This window comes from Pinus tabuliformis, chromosome Q (assembly GCF_031772625.1).
Source record: "Pinus tabuliformis cultivar Carrire ecotype Pingquan chromosome Q, CPIR1, whole genome shotgun sequence".
In the NCBI taxonomy this organism is placed as follows: Eukaryota; Viridiplantae; Streptophyta; class Pinopsida; order Pinales; family Pinaceae; genus Pinus; species Pinus tabuliformis.
Window position 1 is genome coordinate 526,464,791 of NC_142296.1, and position 21,524 is coordinate 526,486,314.

The window sequence follows — 21,524 nt, forward strand, 5'->3', positions numbered from 1 at the left end:
TATCTTGGGTTCCCAGCCCTCAAAGAATACCAGTCCTCTTGCCTACTCTTGTCTTGGATGCCCTACACATCCTTAAAGAGTATCAGATGCCAGATGATTACACAATCATCCCATTCTTTCTTCCCAAGTGAAGACAAGAATGTTGTGTCTATCTTGTGTCTATATTTCCATTCATGGCCTTCATCTAGACTTACGACTATTAGTCCTGGTCTAGTGCATGACCCATGAAATAGAAAACACAATTGTCACTCCTTTGTAATCAGGGGTGATCCAAAAACTCCCTCTTGATCAGGGACCTGTCAGAGCTCCCTCTTAACTGGGGACTCCTTCCTTCATCAACAACTTCTTCTTCGTGGGTCCTTTAGCTGCTTGATCTCCTTCCTTTCTTGATGTCATGAAGTCTTTGTTCGAACTTTTTCTAGGTAGGGCACCATCCATTGATCACTTTCCTCCCTGATTTTTCATGTTATTGCTTCCTTTGAGGAAAGTGTCTTTCATATCATACATGAGGTTTTCTTGTCATCTTGGCTACTCCTTTGTCCTTTGTTATCTTGTCCATGATTCAGAATATTCTTCTCATGGATGCTTCATTGTCCTTTCTTGTTTACATGCTTCGACTTGGTACCCCATCATGACTTCATCTTGATATTGCTTCAACATTGCCTTTTGTTGGATGGTTTATTCATCACGACATCTCTGTAGAGTGGAATCAATTATCTGCACCTTTTGTATCTCCAAGGCCTTCATAGGTGTCAAGGGTCCTTTCTTCCTTTATCAGAGTTGTCCTGCCTTCTTTCGGGAGATATCTTCAAGGCATTTTGTCAGATAGTGATTCTCAGTGATCATGGTGTTCTTCACATGCTTGATCTCTTTCTTCATTTGCTTCTTCTCAGATAGATAGGTCAACCATCTAATGCTTCTTGTGAGAACATTCCTTCATTGCTTGCTTTCTGGACTTGTCAACATTTCTTCTTGCTTCTTAGTCAGCAATATTATGCTCCTTATGTGAGCATATTCTTTTGTTGACCTTCATTGCATTGTGGTACATGCCTTTGAGCATGTTCTTGGTGAAAGAGATTCTTTCATGCTTGATCATGTTATAGAACTATACCCATGACTTAATAATATACAAATGATAACATGACTAAACTTTGATGCATACATACCTCATCTTGATTCTCCTTTGATCATCCTTTGGTGTGGCCCTTCTTGCTTCATCTTAGCTTGCCTGCATATCATCCTTTTCTTGAATCCATGAACGGGATTCCCAATGAGACATCTGCCTTGGTTCATGAACCTTCTTTTGAAGATTCCATCATAGGATCTTAAAGATCCTTGCCTTGCAAATGTTTCTTTTCCTTTGATGATGGAGGTCTTCTAAGATTCTTAATCATCATCAGTTTTTCTTCTACATGAATATCTTGAGCTATATCTGTCATGCTCCTATATTCTAGAAGATATTTCTACTCATGCATTTTTGTTCTTATCATAAATGCTACATCTTCATGAGTATCTAGAATTCTATGTACATCATGCTCCTAGATTCTAGAGGATGATTCTAGCCATGCAATTTTAATTTATTCCCACATGCTCCTATCCTACTCAAAACTTTGAAAGAAGTCTAGAAGTAAAGAGTTTGACCTAGTCATAGTAGAGATCCTTAGGATCTTCCTTCTTTTGCTTCTTTCTTTCTTCTTTCATCTCTTGAGTTATGTGAGCTTCTTCCCTCTTCCTTTTGTTGTTGTTTTCCTTCTTAAGCTTAGGACAATTCCTTTTGTAGTGTCCATATTCTTGGCATCCAAAACATTGGATTTTGGATATGTCTTTGTTGTTTGTTCTTCGTGGACCAAACTTGCCAAATTTACCCTTTCTTTTGGCCATGGTAGCAAATGCTTGCTCCTTTGATCCCATATCTTCCTTTGCCTTAAGTCTGGTTTTCTCTGTCCTACATAGAGACCACATTTCACTGAGAGTGGTTGCTTTCTTCTTGGCATATATGCTTGATGTGAAGTTTCCCCACTCCTCAGGTAGAGCATTGAGTACTACAGTTGTCATCTCTTGTCGGGCATGACTTCCCCAAGCTCTTGGAGTTGATCTCTCATTTCAGAGATTTTTCATGAAGTAGGGAGCTATTCCTTCCTCTGTTATCGTCATATGTATAATTCATTCCTTAGAGATATTACTTCTCCGGTTGTAAATATCGAGAATAGCTCTACTAGCTTATCATAAATTTCTTTCAATGTCTCAAACTTGGAGACATAAGGAATGAGAGAGTCTTTGATTGATTCTATCAGAATCCTTTGAGCTCTTGTCTCATCCTTATTGTACTTGGCTAAGGCTTGAGTCTGTTCCTTAGCAGGGATAGTGATATTCCCTTTGACATGCTCTAGGAGTTCATTCTCCTTGAGTAGTAGATCAGTCCTCTTCTTCCATGCAAGAAAGTTATTGGTACCTACCAATTTATTGCTTTCCTTGCAAAAAGACATTGAAATATATTCAAAAGGGGACATGTACTTGATAGATTTTGAGATGTAATGGATTTGCTTCCTCCTTGAAGGCTTGTCTTCCCTGGATCTTGATGTTCTTCAAGTTGCCTTCTTCAAGTGGACTTGCTTGGTGATGAGGTTTGCTTGAAGACTTGTAGCTTGATGTAAGTCTTGTTTCAATCGTCTCTTCTTTGTAGGTGCCTTTATATAAGGCTCTTATCCTAGCTTTGTAGACCTCCTTGATGAATGATGGATTGTAGACCCTTCTTGTCCTTGAAGTGATTGAGACTTCTAAGCTTGATGCTTCAACTTTGTAGATGCTTCTTCTTGATGAGTGTTCTTGAGTTGCCCTTTCCTTGATTTGTCACCTTTGCTCTGATACCATGTTGAAGAATCTAGGGAAAAGTAGTGTAGTGTGATTCTTAGTTACTTGATAACAATTTGTGGAGTTTTTTTTTATTTTTCTTATTAGCTTAATCTTTTTCTACTTCTTATTAATGCATGTGTGTGTACTTCATCAAACTGCTACCAAAACAAAAGAACAAGAACACAAGATGTTGGCTCTCTGCCAGAGCCAAAACCTCTTTTCTCTTGAGAGGAAAACCCTTTCGTGAATTTCTCTTATTTAAGCTTCTCTTCATCAATACCAAACCCTAGACCCTTGACAAAGAAGATCCTCCAAGCCAAAGTCAAGTCTTTTTAAGATTGCTTCCTCTTGCAGCACTTTGTCTTCTTCCTTTTAGCACTTCTTCCCGGCAACTGTTACAGACTTAGGGAAGCAGCAATGCAGCCCTAATTCTCCACACATGCGAGTGATTCTCCTTCAAAAATATGTTAGACTTTCTTTGCTTTCATACCCTTCTTCCACGCTTGAAAGAGAGATCTTGTAGGCCTAGTTTGAACCTTGAACAAAGAGATATATGTGACTGTGATAGTGCAGCTGTGATGACTGCAGTCAGCCCTCCTTTACTCACACGTGTGACTGTGATAATGCTTTAGATCAGCCCTAATCACTTCGCTCTTCTTCCTTTCTCCTTTGCTTGAGTGAGAGGCACTTTAGATGTATGCTCTTGGCCCAAATGATGAGGTTTGTGGTACTGTGGTAGAGGGCTGCTATAACAGCAGAAAGACCCTTTCCTCCTTCGCACATGTGACTGTTTTCTGCCCTAGAAAACAGTCCCTAAACTTTGTTGAGTTTCCTCCTTCCTTCGCTGCACTTTTGGAGACCCTTAGACTTCCCTTACCTTCCTTCTCGGCTTATCTTCTTCGCTGATTTCAGAGCTTGCGTTATCTTTTCTTGGAGGGTGAAATGACTCTTATATATAGGAGTCTTCTCCTTCTTTTAGGCCGACTAGCTGACTTGAGGCCAACTTGACTTTTATGCTTCTGATTTCTTCCTTTTAGGATTTTGTTGCTTGGAGAAGGCTTGTGACTTCGCTTGGAGGACTTCTTATGACCCTAAGACATATTCATACAAGGTGTAACATGTCCTTAAGGTCTTCAATCTTTTCTTTTGACTATTTGACTCACCTATAGCACTTTAACTAGTGCTAGACCTATTTCAATGAGCAAGAAACTCATTGACATATATTATAAAAATAATATTTCTTTTTCTTGAATAAGTACAAATATCAAAAATACATTTATGAAGACCGAACCTAGTTACCTTTCCTTCAACATCTTCTTGGGTGCAAGCATTCCATAATTGCTCGAAGGTAGGAGCTTCTTTCCCATTGTTGAGGCCTGAAGCAAAAGAACTCCAAGTAGGTGGAAATCCCAATAATGCAGTAATTACTAGCTCCTTTTACATTACAATTTCATCTATGGTTTGAAGTTCATCTCTAATTCTAGATATCCTTACAAAGAAGGAAGCCACAGTGTCATCCTTCATCATTTTTGTGGTCCTTAATTCATTCTTCAGACTTGCTACTTGACCGATGTTCTTGATAGTGAACAATTTTGATAAGGCTTCATACATTTCTAGAGCATGGTCTATATTGGAAATATTTGGGACAATATTGTCCTTTATGCCTTCTACCATCAGTGTCATAACCAATATTTTTGACTCTCTAAACTTCACTTTATCTGCATCAATGTTACTTGGGAGCGGGAGCGGAAGCGGGAGCGGGAGCGACCATTTTCAGAAGCTCCCGGTTTGGGAGCGAATCCCGGAGCGATTTTTTAAAAATATATATATTTTTTATATTTTTTAATTTTTGATACATATATGTCAACAAAAACATGTAGAATGATGAATTAGATATAAAAAACATAAAAAAGCATAGATTGAACCATATAACAACAATCATCTAGAAGTTATAATCTTCATCAACCACGTCCGCAAGTTAGTAACATAGTAACATACAACATATTGAGTCTCATGATTCATCAATCTTAAAGTTTCAAGCTTTCAAAATTCAATATATAACATTTATCATCATTGATCACCAAAGTTGTACTTGTAAGCTAAGTGTAACCATTACAACAAATAATATCTAACATGAAATGAAATGTTATAAAATGAAATGAAATGAAACAACTTTCAACTTTCATGAAGCATCATATTCATAATTCATTACTAATGAGTTATAATTGCCAACTTCAAACTTAAATTGTCATATATTGTTTAAAAAAATATCATGATAAATATGAAAGAGTCAATAGTTATAAAAGCTACTAGAAACTAGAAAAGAGAAGTAAATCTATTATCTATTTTTATGCTTGGGCCTCTTGCCACCACGAGAAATGTCTAATTTTTTAGTCTTGTTGCAAAATCAGGATCTTTGTCATTAATATCACCCTCCAAGCATTAATATCCAGAGGTATCTTTGTCATTACCTTTGTATCTGTATAGGGATCTTTGCCATTAATATCACCCTCTAAGCATTAACATAAGATAGAAAAAGCATAGCATGTCAAGTCAAGATTTTGTTTGAGTGATGCGTACATTTTTAGAAGGGTCATGATAGAGGAGTTCGACAACCAATGTCACTAACATCAAGGTACATAGAGGGATTGGTACTCTTGATTAAATATGAGTTCCATACCCTAATACATGACAAAATTCAATGGAAACATTGCAATCCCCCAATCCTGAAATCTTGAAAAACTGATAAGTCTGCTGGATTTTGAATGAAATCTAAAATTCTACTTTCTCCATATGAAATCCAATGAGGACGAAACCACTCTCAAACATCCTGAGTCATTTCATGGTAATGTTAAAAATTTAAGTAAAAGGATGAAAATGAAAATTAAAGAAAATGTCACTTTTACTTTAAGAATTTAACATTACCATGAATAGCATATCAATACTAGGGCCTAGACTTGATCATTAAGTTGCCCCACTCAAAAACTATTTGTTTCTTTCAAAAAAAATTGCATTTCGAACATTACTACAAAAAAAAAAAATGCAAAAAAGGCAAAACGCTCCCGAAAAAGCAGGGAGCGAAATTTTTTTTAGGGAGCGCGCTCCCGACCCGCTCCCGAGTCGCTCCCGCCCGGAGCGCGGATCAGGAGCAGGAGGGGGGGGGGGGGGGGGGGGGCGCTCCCCCGCAACACTGATCTGCATCACTAGATTCTTCAGTAGGCTTCTTCACCTTTCCTTTGATCAAATCCAAGACCTTGTTCTTTCAAGAATGAGGTCAATTCTCTTCTTCCATGCCCTGTAATTTGATGCTCCTTCCAATTTGTTCTCATTTTTTATTGTGTTTAGACATTGTCCTTGAAGATAGTGAGCTTCTTCCCTTATAAGAGCTCCTTATATGATCCCTTGTTCAATCCTTTAGAATTATTTTAGTAGATTCCAAAACTTCCTTTTTCCTTCTTCACCTTCGCTCTGATACCATGTTAGAATATTAGAAAGGCAGAAAGATTTTCGTATATAGATAATTACTTGTGATTTTTTTATCTTTATGTTCTTTTATCTTTTAGTTGATCAAGCAATTACCAAAACAATAGCACAAGGACAAGAAATGTAGGCGGACAGCCAGGGAAAAACCCAGTCAATAATTCTTCCTTCAATAGTTTCTCGAGATAATTCAAGACTCTTGACCTAGACAAAGACTTCCTCCACACCAAGTCAACCCTCAATCCTTCTTGCAGATGATAACTCTTCAATAGCAACTTTGACCTAACAACATCAACTTGTAGTAGCAGCTTCAACCCAGGAACTGGTAGTAACAATAGCTTCGACTAGACAAAGAAAACTTCAATCTCCCTAGATACTCCTCTGAAGTGAGAGATAGATGGCCCAAAATTTCGATCTTGGTGTCTTTCTTCTTCCCTCCAAGCTTCACACCCTTTTCTAGCTCTTTTCCAACTTCGCACTTCCTAGCTTCTTGCTTCTGGATATCGAACTACGAGAGAGAGATGAATTGCTTCAAATGAATTCGAATTGCCTTGTATATATAGCCATCCATCTCTTTGAGGCCGACTTGGTGTGGAGGGGACAAATAGTATTTTTGACTCAATATTAATTTTTTTTACCTGATTCAAAAGCCCAAGAAGGGTCTCTTTTAATGGACAATGATTCTAATGACTCAGAATAAATCCTAGAAGTCCTCAATGGGGAATTTGACCTAAAACATGATGACCCAAGCATGAAACCCATGCTTTAATAAGTCATAATAATAATAATAATAATAATATTTTCTTCATTGTTTTGATAAATACATTTCATTGTGACTCAAATACATTTATGAAGACCGAACCTAGTTACATATTTCAACAATTTCAGGGCATCAATTTCATGCACAAAACTTCACTTTTACTCTCAAGAATCTTGACCTTGACTAGGGTATTTATCTAGCCCCTTGGTCCTTAAGAATGATGCCTCTAGACCTCTTTTCTCTTCTTGTTTTAGCTCTGCAGCCTAATTACAGAGATAGACCCAGAAATATAACTTTATTAACTCAGACCATCTTTCTAGGAGCTCAGTACTAAGGAATTAGCTTCCATTTACTTGTATTGAAGCCCTCTACCACAATCGTGACCTAACTGCCCTTATGTAAATGTCCTAAGCTCTGATACCATGTTGAGAAATCTAGGGCAGCTTTAGTTAGGACTAATTAATTTTATTTCTCTTTACATTGATAGTTGCTTGTGACATATTAGATTCTTCTTATTAATTTTTATCATCAAATAACTACCAAAAAAATAAAGATCATCCAAGACAATTGAAAACCAGATGTAGGCACTTAGCTAGGGAAAAACCCCTATGAAGGGGAAAACCTAGTCAAACTCTTCCACAAGTAGATTTAAATCAAATTGAGACACTCCAAGACCTTAGACCAAGACAAGTGACCTCCTTTACTCCACCAAGTCAGCGCTTAGCAAAAGTCATTGAAGCCATCAAAATTTCGGTTCTTCTTTTATGCAACTTCTGCAATTCATCCTTTATTCTCGGCCCCTGCAACTAGCTTCAAATTCCTCACATGTGTGGCAGAAAACATAAAGATTTGGTTCAGACTTCTTCTTCATTCTTTGCTTGAGATGTCTCTCCTTTTTTCTTGTCCTTCGCACCCTTTTCTTGACTCTCCAATAGCGGATTGAATATGTATATGTATCCTCTCCTCAGTAGATCGAATGTAAGGGTATATATAGTCTTCTTAAGCTGGTCGTATCTTTTCACAAAGCCGACTTGATCTCTCTTGGGGCCGACTTGGCGGAGAAGGCAAGAATGACATTTATGACTCAATAATAAATTTCTTTCTTGATTTACAAAGCCCAATAAGGGTCTATTACATGATGAATGGGACTAGGACTCTAGGCACAAACCCTATAAGCCTGCAATGGTGGCTTTGACCTAGAGGCAATAAACAAAGCATGAAACCCATGCTTAAATAATTTTTCTTTTACAATAATTTTCCTTTCTTTTGACAAATACATTACATCATGACTCAAATACAATTATGAAGAGCGGTACTAGTTACATTCTTCAACCACTGGAACATGATTCCTTCAGCCACATCATTCTGCTAATTGTATAGTCCATGATCTGCTACAAGTATGCACACGATTGAACTGACCAGTCAACAATTAATCCACGAGCACTGTCAACAATCTGCTACAAGTATGCACACAATTGTAATTTCATTCTTTGCACAGGTTAGTCTCCAAATCACATAGCAGCCAAGCACAGAGCTACTAGCTCTATCAATGCCCAATGCACCAAGACCTCTGCCACCAACACTTGTGCTCTACCCAACACTGCTGTAGTTGATCAAGTAAATCGGCCTGAGATATTCACTAAATCCTAACGTAGACCATCCTCATCAGATCCATCGCTTAGGTCGCAAAAGTGTGCACTCAATTCTAGCATTTTGTTCACAAAGGCATTGGTGTATTGGACTGGCCTCCAATACGCACTGGCTTTCCTCAAGCAAATTTGACTTTCAGCAATGAAGATCTTGGCCCCTTTCTTCACTGAGCGATTTATAGCTCATGACCTGGGAAAATTTATAACTCGGCCCCAATAAGAAAAATGGTGAATTTGCATTCTCCTTCTTCAGCTTGAATATCCACGAATTCTGCCTACACAAAGGGTAACTCAACGTTCAGAATGATGTGGCCCCAACAAATAAAGAGCTCAAACCCTTGCAATAAACTCAACTTCCCAATAGCTTGGCCCTCAGCCAGAAATAATTTGATCCCTGGAAATAACTCGGTTCAAGCTTGGTTTGTCTTTGGAATTGATAAACCTGGCCCAGCAAATTTGACAAGAAAACCCTCAGGCTGGCAGGAAAACTAGCTCTAATACCACTGTAATATCCCGAATAATAATTTGGCCAAAACTTCCCGAAATTTTCTTCAAAAATTACACCATAAATTTCTTTGTTTAAAAACTAATCAATTTACATAATTTACACCATAAAATTATTGACAAACAAATAACTTTTACAACATGAAAAACCCAGAAACGCTGCAACTCAAAAATACACATGAAGAATAACAACAAACTCAGCTTTATTTATTTACTGGAGCAAGATTACATGCCAATACAATAGCTGAGATGATGGCCTCAAAATAATTGCAGCAACACTGAATCTGGCCTCCCAAACTGAAACTGGAACTGATAAACAAACCTGTGGATTCTGAATGAATTCACCAAGGGATGAGATTGGTTTCCGTCCAATCTCACCAAGGTACCCAAGGGTTTTCATCCCGGGAACAATAACCTGTGAGGGCAATTTCCCCAATCTTCACAGACAAGAAAAGATTAATTCCTGATGATCCAAAAGCTAGCTCCCTGACCCACAGATTCAAAAACTGCTGTGATGCCACTTGTGATCTGCCTGGCGGTACTCAGAAGGAGCCATCATTAACTGATAAAAAATACATGGAGTTTTATATTGGAAAGGATAAACTTATATTATTGATATGATAATGATTAATTGACAGTGTTATCTATTTATATAGGGTTGGAGAGAGGAGTCACAGTGAAGGGTTGTGACTCTGAGGGTTTCTAATTAATATAATAATTGTCTAACTAGGCACATTACAAACACTGTTTATTTTATCCTAAAGGCGAATTTACAATTGCAGTAGGGGAGCAATTACTGGGGTTGACTGACAAGTACAACATACCTCCAAAAAAATCACAGCACAGCTTCTTCTGTCCTGTGTTGGGCAGTGCTTAGTTTTTTGCATCAGAAAACTCTCGAATACTCAAAATCTCTATTAAATGCTATCAAATTTAAAGACAGTGCAGGTGACATCTTTTTCCATCTGCATTACAATTTGCAACATCCCCTTGGTCAATCCCATTCCCCAGAGGTGAATGGAAATGGCAACTGACGACTCAGGAATCAGAAAGCCAAGATGTTGCATGGAAGTGTCTAATAAATATTACGAGGAAAGATGATATCGTTTACTATCACATTAATTTGTCAAACATAGTAGTGACTCATGTATTCTTTCATTTCCTTTTGTTTTACTCAGCTCTGGGATGATGACAACTTTCTTTTTGCTGCATTACCTAATGGAGTTGAACTTATATTGACTCTGGTCATGTACTGTTTTGTTGTCTCTGATTCTAGAATGTGAAGACGTTTTTCCATTGCAATTAGATTTGTAGATATGAAGCTCTGATCCAGAATGATGAGTAGTCTGATTTCCCTTGATAAAAGATGAGCATTCTTTTACTGTCATTTTTTTAATCCATAATCATTTCAACCTAAGAACTGGATACCCATAAAAAGAATAAATCAATGGAGCTCACGAATTATCGGCAATATATACTAGGTCCATGTTTTTATTACAAGTAATTATACATTAAACTTTACATCTCTGCAAACAGAGAGAAGGTCTCCATTGATTCATTGCACGGATATAAAGACCACATTATTTCTTCTAAAGATTTATATAGTAGAAAGAAAGCAATTATATAAATGACCGCAATAGATTAATTTGACTAAAAGGTATAAATAATCAAAATGACAATGTGGGAGTGACAAAGGCAACTCTTGTACATCTTTGCAAGAAGGTATGTAAACGGGACCATAGAATAAGGAATCTCTCCTAATCATTTCTAAAATATGCAGATTGTGTTCCTTCTAAATTTTGGAAATATCTTCTTTTTTTTAAGTTTATCTTATCCGTTTTCCTGTTTTATCTTACCCATTTTAGCAGATAAAGAGAAGGACAGCTTTTATTGCCTTCCATTTTGGAATCCTTGGAGGGACAGTATAAAGGAAGCTAGTAGACTAGGTAAGCTTTCTTGCATGGTTTTCAGAACTCAAATATTGATCAGTTTTGTCGTGAAATTACATTTCATTTAAATATAATTATCATGTCTTCAATTTATGCTATGAAAAGATGGAAAGTGTAATAATGACCACTGAAGTCATTCTATGGTGAATAAAATTGTATATCTTTGTTTCAACCTCAACCAATAACCATAATACATTTTATAGGTAAGTGCAATATCAGACTTTTTTATATATTTCTTTTATTTCATTATTACTATTTTGGAGAAATTCTGTAGTTTCAAACACAAACCAAATCCATTATGCAATCTTGTTAATTTGATTTTTTAAGTAAGATTACACTAGCATGTCAACTCATTCTCCTCTAAAGGACCTTACTTTACCTTTCCAGGACTTAAGTTCAGGTGAGACCTGTTATTGCATGGATTAGAAGTCTTGCCAAGCTCCAGCAAGATGCTAGTGCAGCACCACACTGGACAAGTGCTCATTGTAACCTCGGCATAAGTCCCCACTCTTTAGGCCAACTCTTAGAATGCTACAAGAGGCTTCCCTGCACAAAATAAATACTCTGCCACAAGATCAGTGGATTAGTGTCTATGAAATCTCTCAGGCGATGTGGTCTAGGAGTTAGTTTAGACAATTGCTAATCTGAAAATGATATCTTATTGCAGAAAAATGTAGACCAGCAATCAAAAGGCTCAATAAAATGGAGAATAAACTTTGGAAAAAGCACAAAATTGAGTGTGAACAGTCCTTACCAATCATAGGATGAATAATCTTGATTTGACCTTCGGTATGAGGTTGGAAATGATGATTTAACATGTTGTTCTGAACCTGCAAACCTGCAATTCCGCAATAAAATGCAGAAACTAACAAGCTATAGGTCACTTTGAAGGTTGGAGCCTCCCAGAACCCTAAAAATGCACAAGAAACTTATTGCTGTGGGTCGGAATGTTAGGGGAAAAATGGGCTTGACTATGGGGGTTGGTTTACTTGGTCCAAATTTATGCAGGGCAAGGATATGGTGTAGATGTGATTAGATAGGGTGTATAACCTTAGGATGACATCTCTCTTTTTGAGTCTTAGAGGCCGATCATTTTGTTAATTGATGCTATTGGGTTGGATCATTTACCCAATGTTGAGGAATATGGTGGACTAAAAGCCCTTATCATTGTACAAGCTGAACATTGCTCACTTGGAGTCCCCGGACTTTAGTGCCCTTGTTCACAGAGTTTGGAAGTTTGTTCGTTAATCTATTCAAGTGACAGGTTGGTAGTGGAGGTATTTTTCTATTTGGAGAAGTATCAAGTCCATGAGAAGTTGGGGGCCATGATTACATGCAAGCATAGAAGGGAGCTTTTTGAGGCTAGAAATAAGTTGGAGGTCTATACCTTCTTGAAGGAGGATTTACATAACATTGTGCTTTAGGAGGATGCAACTTGGTTAGAGTTGGTGATATGTAGAAAGGAGGAATACATAACCATAGGAGCTTGGGTGCATGCTCTTTTGCAATGGATTCAAGATGGGGATGAGGGGTCCAAGTTCTTTTTGAGGTATCCAAGATCTTTTGGGTCCAAGATTATCCTTGATGGGTGTCTCCTTGTTTCTAAGGAGATTTGATGATGATGATGACATGTGACCACTCTGAAAGGGATTGTACATTGGCCCACATGCTGACATCCTACCCTAGCTCTTTGATGTCCCCTTTATGAGGCTTGGATTGATGACATGGGCTTAGAGGAGAATGACATTTTGAATGGTGGAGCCTTGCTTGATGATCATTTTGAATGGTGGAGCCTTGCTTGATGATTGGACACCATATGATGAGGAGATGTGACTTTTAGGATGAGATGGACCCCCTTGAATCATCCATGGCACACTTTGATGAGAGGCACATCTTTTGGAGGATGATGTCACCCTTGGAGTTATTTTAGCTGAAACATGTGGGCTAAAAGAGGCTTGGTTTTATGTTTTATCTTCAAGTTAGCTTTCTTTGGGGGTTGTCTTGTGACCTAGCCAATTTGTAATCACATTTAATATTATTTTAGGATCTTTTAGTCTAATTTTAGAGAAAATCGACTTCGTTTCCCTCATATAAATAGAGGGAAGTCAATTTCTTTTGGATAATTGTCACACACACTTGGAGACTAATGCACACTAGTTAGCTTCTTCTCTCTTGGTTGCTATGGAGCACTAAATGAGCAAATTTGTCTTTGGGAGGATATTTTGATTGGATGGTTCTCTCTCTTGGATGATGAATGGTGATTCTATGATGATTTTGTGCTAATTTATTGTAAATATCATCTTCCATCTTGTACTTGTTGAAGAATTAGGGTTTTGAGGAAATTTTCACAAAAGTGTTATTGAAAGTTTTATGGCTCTATGTTAAAATTGGCAACTAGGGCCAAAATCCACATGGGTCATCTTATTTATGACAACTGATATTTTTCTTGGATTCCTCTCTTCGAGAGGTGTAGGATTGATCTAAATATCATCCGATTCCGACATGTACAAATGAAGATATGCATTTATTTATATTATCGACAAATTGTCAAGGTCGGCCAACAAGCAAAACAGGCATTCAAACCCCCAACTCATCCTCAACGTTGCATATAAAAGGAGGAGACCTCAAGTCATTTTATCCATCATCTCATCTCACATCTCTCTCTCTCTCCTCTTGTGATTGGGTACGCATATCTGGGCAGCTGTCTCTCACACGTGCGAAGGAAGAAGGATGAATTCTGTTGGCTATGTTGACCAGCGTTGATCGAGATGCAGGATTGCTGTTTGATTGCGTTGACCTGTTTTGACTGCAGTTTGGGTGAGGTATCTCTGTCCTAGCTGGCCGCAGATCTAGGCACTAAAATTGAGGCAATCTGACCTCTCCTTTGACCAACGTTAATTGGCCTAGGGCTAGCCGCAGGTTGACCTTCGTTGACCAGTTTTTGACTGGACTTTTTCAGACTGTTTTTGGCTGATTAGGCTTCTGTTGGAGGTCGAAGTTGACTGGGTTTGACCGAGCTACTTAGAGGAAGAATTTTGCCCTGTTTGACCAGTGTTGACTTTTCTGGTTAGGGCTTTTCGCAATTGTCATAAATTATCAGATTTGTAGATTGTACTATCTCTCTCTTTGCTGAACTATTGAAGAATATAAGAAGAATTGATCAAGGGTTTCCCCACATTGGGGTTTGTCCCTGGCTGGTGCCACATCTTGTGTCCTCTTGTCTTGGCTTGTCTTCTGCTATTTATGTTTATGTTCTATCTGCATTTTACTATCATGTTGATGTGATTGCTAAACTGGATATATTGATATTGGGCTAATAAATAAATTGAAGTAAAATTTCTCTTAAGCATAAAACATATCATTGTTACCTAAAATTAACATGGTATCAGAGCTGAGGTGAAGACAAAGCCCAAGCAAGAGTGAAAGAGCAATCACCAAAGACAGTTGGACAAGGTCAAAAGGCTCAATGGGTTCTTCATCCCACTTCCCAGCTGAAGACAAGCTCCGTGAAAAGTCTGACTATCGTGGATGGAAGATGTCTCTTGATTTGACCTTGGAAGAACAAGAAGTGTTGGATTATGTGAAGGGTAAAATCCTCGAGCCTCCTTCAAATGCACCAGCTGTTGCAAAGACCAAGTACAAAAGCGCTGAAGTCAAAGGAAAGAAGATTATTAGAGATTCCATTGACAAGCGTCTAGTGGCCTACATCTCTGATTTGAACACCTCTAAGGAGATCTACGATAGGTTGGTTAGCATGTTCAAGGTTAGTGATGCTAATCAAATTTTATTTCTCAAAAATAAGTTGAATGATATTGAGAAGGGCAAGGACGAGGATATTCAATCCTACTTCTTAAGGATCACTGAGATCAAGAATGATCTACTTTCAATTGGGGAGGTCATTCCTGACAGGAAACTTACTATCACTACCCTTGGAGGACTCCCACCTGAGTGGTATATATTTATAACCACTATTCTCAATAATGTTTGAATTCCAGGGTTTGAAGAATTGATGTCGAGATGCATTCAATAAGAAATAAGAATGGTGGAGCAAGAAATGCTTTCTAATAGAAGCAACTCCACTACATTCTCCACTCATGCCAAAAGGGGAAATAATGCAGGGTCCAAAGGTAATTTCAATGGAAAGCCTAGATCTAAGGGAGGAAGGAAGGGCATGTGCTTTGTTTACAATAATTTTGGCCACTGTGGAAGGGAGTGTCCAAATAGAAGGGACATATCGCATGATGATGATCGCAATCATTCCAGGGGCAACTTCAAGCACAACAATCAAAGGAATGGCAAGTACAATGGCAAAGGAAAAAGGAATGCGAGACATCACGGAAATGGTCGACCCTCCAAGAAAGCAAGGAACTCCAGGTATGAAGAATCAAATGTTGTTAACAATAAGCAAAAGGAGGACTATCTTATATCGGCCCTCTCCACTACCTTTCCACCGTACACTTTGGGGAACTGGCTAATTGATAGTGGTGCCTCAAGGCACTTCACCCGATACAAGGAAGCTCTCTCTAATTTGATAGAGAAGGAGACAAACTTGGAAATCATCCTTGGAGACGATGCCACCTATCCCGTAATGTTACCCCTCCATTGAATCAAGGTAACACTATTCATTTACAAGAAGTTATGTATGTACCTGATCTCAAGAAGAACCTGGTGTCCATTTCGGCAATGGAAGACAAAGGATACAAGGTGGCATTCATCGATGGAAAGGTACGTGTTTGGAAAAGGAATTTCAAAGATGATTTTACTCTTGGGTTCGGGGTTGACACTTTGTATCAAGTTGGAGGAATTCCATTGGAAGCCATGTCTTGCAACACATCTCTACAATTTGAACTATGGCACCGGAGGTTTGTGTGAGGACCCATCTTAAATTAATGGGGACATAGAGATATTAGCATGCACACGAGACATGCATATGATAGCTACATATGCATGCATCGCCTGCACTGCACTAGTATATATATTAGTTAATATTGAAAAAACGTTCGTATTTAGGTAACGAATTAACTATTGAAATGAATACCTAACTTACAAGAATATAGTAGGGTATATGATATACGTACCACCACCATAATACATATATAATTCTACTATATATATAAAATTAAAGGAAAGTGTATATATATATATATCTATATATATATATATATATATATATATTTAATAGTGAATGTAATAAAGAGAAGAATATATAAAACCATAATACTATGAAAATAATTCGATTTAAACAAAAGTGAAACATAACATTATGATAAAGGAGATATTGTATAAATAAGAGTGCATGGTCAGCAAATTGGGAAGGGGAGAAGGCGGTGACCGCCTCTACAACTTATGAACTTATCAAATTAAAACAATAAAGAAAGAGGAAGTAGTGGAGGAGTCTCTGAGGGCATAAAAGGAGGAAGGGTATTGTAGAAAGGGGGACATTCTTTGACACAGAGGGAGGCAGAGGAGGAACTAACAAGAGGAAGACACAGAGAATAATGGAGCTTGAGCAGTTGTTCTTGAGACTTTTGGGCACGGGGGCCAAAATACTTCGAATTTGAAGTATTTTGGGGCTGGGTGCTGAGACTGTACCTAGCTTGGCTGGGAGGTTTTTGGTCTTTTGGTAACGGGAGCAAGAACTGGAGCAAATCAGAAGCATCTTCAGCCAGGTAGGTACTCAACATCAAGTAGGTACTCAACAACAAATTGATATATTCTTATATTTGGAATAGTTATATCTTGTTAAAAATTTCAGGGCTTTACATTTTGGTATCAGAGCTATGTTCAAACTCTCGGATCTGTTAAGTCTGTTAAGATAAGGTTACATTTGAATTCAAAAAAAAATAAATTATGTTCTAAAGTCATTTACTGAACTCTTGAGTAATGAAGAGACAAATAGAGGGATTTTACAGTGGTTGATTTTTACAATGATGTATTAGTTGGATAATTATAGAGACGTGAAGCTTGTTCTATGGCTCCAATTTCAGGGAATTAAGTCTATCTCTAATATAGCTTATCTTATTGCTGAAGACTCCACGATAATACATACAGGGTTTCAAGGTCTCACTAGAGGTCCTTATGTTGTTTAATTCAAATATCAGCTAGTGTGAGAATCTGTCACTGTATTGATTTATCATCTGAGATATTTGTCCCTGTAATGATATGACTCATACGTTATGTAATATGTGTACACCAAAGAGCAAAAAATAACAAATCACTGTACAAAAAAATCATATATATAGTAAGTCAGAACTAGAATACAAGTTTATTTAAGCTTCAGAAACAATTATGTAAGCCTCCTCAGTATTATTAATGGCACATTGATGGCAATTTTAGAAGATGATTTCCTTAGAGAAGAAGCCAATGTTGGACAAAAGAATGATGGAAGTATTATACAATTTATGCCCAAAAAAAAACAAAGAACTGATAGACGGCCAAGGTCGGTGAAATGCATCTGATTTAAGTCCTTGCTGAACTGATATTACACCTTCTTCTGCCAAATCCTGTCTAATTTCTGGCACCACCGATAGAATTCTCAAAACCCCACCGCTGCCACACCTGATGCCAATAGCAACCAGATTTTGAATAAAAAAAATAAATTATTATCACAGCTACTAAACTACACGTTGGAACTGTTTAGCTGCTAAGCATGAGATTCGAACTTATTATGCTAATACTTATGCTTCACAGGAGTTTCACCGTTGCCTGATAGCTTATGAGAATACCTTCCGTGCATTGTTCCATTCTTCAACAACCTGAGTAAGCGGGTAACCCCAGAAAAATGAAAATTGCACCAAGCCAACTTTTGTTGGGCTCCAATTAAACTCGTTAGACATGGGAAGGATCAGGCTCCAACTAAACTCTTTAGACATGGGAAGGATGGCAATACTCATGTTTACACGATCCATGTTGCAAGGAAGAAAGGTAGAGAAACAAAGCAGCACAATCGACCAGCGCCTTGGAAACTCATTCAACCGTAAATATCCTTTGTCTACAACCCCCTGCACTGTAACAGATGCTGGCAATACTTTGAATGAGCTCACTGCATCTGCTCCAATGTTAGGTTCAAAATCTGCACATGCCTTAATCCTGGGATCATTTGTGTCAGAATTTTCAAAGTGTTGCCTATATTTTATAAAAGAAACGCCAATCTTTCCTGATTTTCTTGGCTTTGACCAGTTGCTATTGCCTGACTCAGAGGAAACAAAAGAAAACTGAGACTTACCTGAAGATTGTCTCCAAGATTTTACATGGTGAGTTCTGCTAATATTGTTTTTGAATGCTGGAGAAGTACACTCCAACCTCCCATGAAAGAAGTTTCTCAAGTCCGTGTTCCATTTTGCTGTTATTTTTCTTTTGAATATTCTTGGTCATTTTGTGTGTTGCTTTCTATTTTACCGTAGATAAATATTTTCCTTGGCCACAACATAGCTTCTCCGCAAATACTACGCACCTGTTAGATTGAAACTAACGACCCTGCATGCATATAAAAGCCACGGTGCTCACACATCGTTTTTAAACACCTGACGCGTTGAAACTCATTCTTAGGTGGCATTTAGTGTCAAACGATGATATTAATGGTCTAAACCTTTGACGTATGTCAACCACCGGAGGATAAAGGAACATGCGGTGGTGTGACGGTGGAGCGCTCTGGTGTTGATACATAGGTTTGCAGGTTTGAACCTGCGACCCTTTTATAATCGCATATGACGTCTGGCTATAAGGTAGATGTCCACCAATCCGTCAGAACACTCCCGGGCCTTCACCGCCTGTTAAAGATGCCACGCAACGATGTATCCTTCATAAGTCGGCGATACATCTCCGCACCTGCGAGTCAACACATGGATTAAAATCCATCGATGGGGTTGGGTTACACCGCCTGTTAAAGATGCGACCTCGCTCGAGCAACCCTCGTGAAAACCTTGAGATGACCGTTCCACAATGGGGAACATTGCCTGCTAGCGGATGGAATTCCTCCTTTGTTCTTCTCATGTGACCTCCCACTGACAAGCAGCACAGAGTCCTTCCATTTGAGTGTTCCCCGAGCCTGAGCCTCGGAATCGAACCCGCAACCAAGCGAGAAGTCCAAGGATCTAACTTCCTACTCTCTTTCGGTTGAAGTCTTCTCCTCTTCAGGTCAAGCTTGTTGAATATTCGCTGAAATTTCACAGGTGACGCGGTATAAGAAGAACAACGAAAATGGATTTCTGTAACAAAAGTAGGCGATGGTAGAAGGATTTTATTTGCCTCGGATAGATAACAGCACCTGCTCGCAATTAAAAGAATGGAGAAATCGTAGCCATTTCCAAACTGCCTGTTAGGCCCCTATACTATTAGTGTAACCCCTTATTGTTATTAGTACAACCCCCTTATTATATTGATGTACCCATGTAGTGCCCATATTGTTACTATTGTGCCCCATAGAAGCCCACTATTGTTATTATTATGCCCTTACATTATTATTGTTATGTCAGCTCTGATTATATTATGACCCCTTAGACTCCTATTTATAGAAAGGAGGTATTTTCATTTGTATCATCCAAGAATTGTTCATTTGTGTAATGTAAAGGAGGTTGCGGCCTCGAAGAGGCTGAATTCTAAGGCATTGATCTCTCTTTTCTATCTTTTTGTGAGCTGGTTCCATAACATTTGGTATCAAAGCTTTGGATTCTAGGGTTTCGCTGCTCCAAATAGGTCATCGTGGCATTTTCACTATAACGTTTTTTCTGCGACGTTTCAGAAGCACAAAAAAACCCATTTGAGATGAAATCGCACTGAACCCCAGGTCCAAATTTCAGAGCTTTTCGCACTATATTTACAGAGATATGATCTGAGGAAGTTGGTCTTTTTGTAGACTCCTGAATTACATTCCAAACAGGTGACTTGGGGAAAATCGTCATAACTTTCTCTCTGAGCATCGAATTGAAATTTCGTAAGAAGTTATAGAAAGAGGACGGACTGTAGTTTCTTCTATATATTTTTCAGAGCGAAAGGTCAAAACGGTGACACGTGGCACATCGTACAAGTTCGCTCTACTGAACTAGTCTATAATCAGGTCACTATGGGAGATTTGGCATAACTCTTCCTTGGAAAATCCAATTTGGATCAGACTGGTGGCATTGGAAAGAGGATGCAGAGGGCTACTGCAGGTCGCAATTTCAGAACTTAAAGATCCGAAAGTACAAAGTTACAGTCGTCTCAATATCGAGCTCCTAAAATCAAGAAAAAGCAAGATGAGGAAGTTTGATGGCAAGGATTCGGTAAATTGGATACTTCAGATGGAGCAATATTTTGATCTACATGGCGTACCACTGTTACAAAAGGTATGTATTGCATCTTCATATTTAGAACCGGATCAATTTTTATGGTATAAAGGGCTTTGTTCTCGTAAACAACTTGTTACGTGGTCAATATTCACGGAGGAAATGATAGCACATTATGAGGATATAAGGAGCAACACCTTCTTTAGAGCAACACCACAACAATTGGAAATAGTAAAAGGGCTTTGTTACATAGTGGAAAGTAAAATTATGGCAACAAGGAAGTCTACCCCTCACAACTATAAAGATGGAAGTGTTGTTTCTCCTAGCCTTCCACAACCTACAAGGGTTACACCACAACAATTGGAAGAAAAAAGAGAAAAAGGGCTTTGTTACAATTGTGATAGCAAATGCACTAAAGGTCATAAGTGTGCTGGGAAGAAATTATTTTACATAGAGTATGAAGAGGAGGAAGAAAATGATCAGGAAACATCAAAAGAAGAGGATATACGCCAGGACCCAACCCCAGAGAAAGAAGAAATGAATCAGACCATATCTTGTAAAGCATTGGCAATAATTACCACGCCTCAAACTCTCAATATAGAAGGACATATCAAGAAGAAAAGGGTGCAAGAAGTGAAATATCACATCGAGAAAGAAGAAATGAATCCAACCATATCTTGTAATTCATTGGTCGGAATTAACACCCCTCAAACTATCAAGATAGAAGGACATATCAAGAAGAAAAATGTTCAAGAAGTGAAAGATCACATCGAGCATCACGAAATGAATCCGACCATATCTTGTAAAGGATTGGAAGAAATTACCACTCCTCAAACTCTAAAGATAGAAGGACATATCAAGAAGAAAAAGGTTCAAGCAGTGAAAGATCACATCGAGCATCAACAACAATTTCTCCAACTTTTAAAGGATAACGCCACTTTGGTGCAAAATCGAATGAAACAACAGGTAGATCAACATCACAGTGAAAAGTGTTTTGGTGTAGGTGATTGGGTATTTTTACTGCTACATTTCAAGCAAGTTATTTATGAGAAGGAAATGTTGGCAA

At 38.2% G+C, this 21,524-nt stretch overlaps 1 protein-coding gene across 3 annotated transcripts in view; it reads left to right on the forward strand.

The window, feature by feature from the left end:
• The window catches only part of LOC149220522 (uncharacterized), a 398,953-nt gene that overhangs the window by 174,206 nt on the left and 203,223 nt on the right, over nucleotides 1-21,524 (forward strand). For 2 of the 3 annotated variants that reach the window (XM_089384792.1, XM_089384794.1), the window contains exon 3: nucleotides 11,112-11,192. In XM_089384792.1, coding sequence (XP_089240918.1) covers nucleotides 11,112-11,192 — 81 coding nt within the window. The remainder of the gene's footprint in view (nucleotides 1-11,111; nucleotides 11,193-21,524) is intronic. The other variant, XM_089384793.1, reaches the window with a different exon arrangement.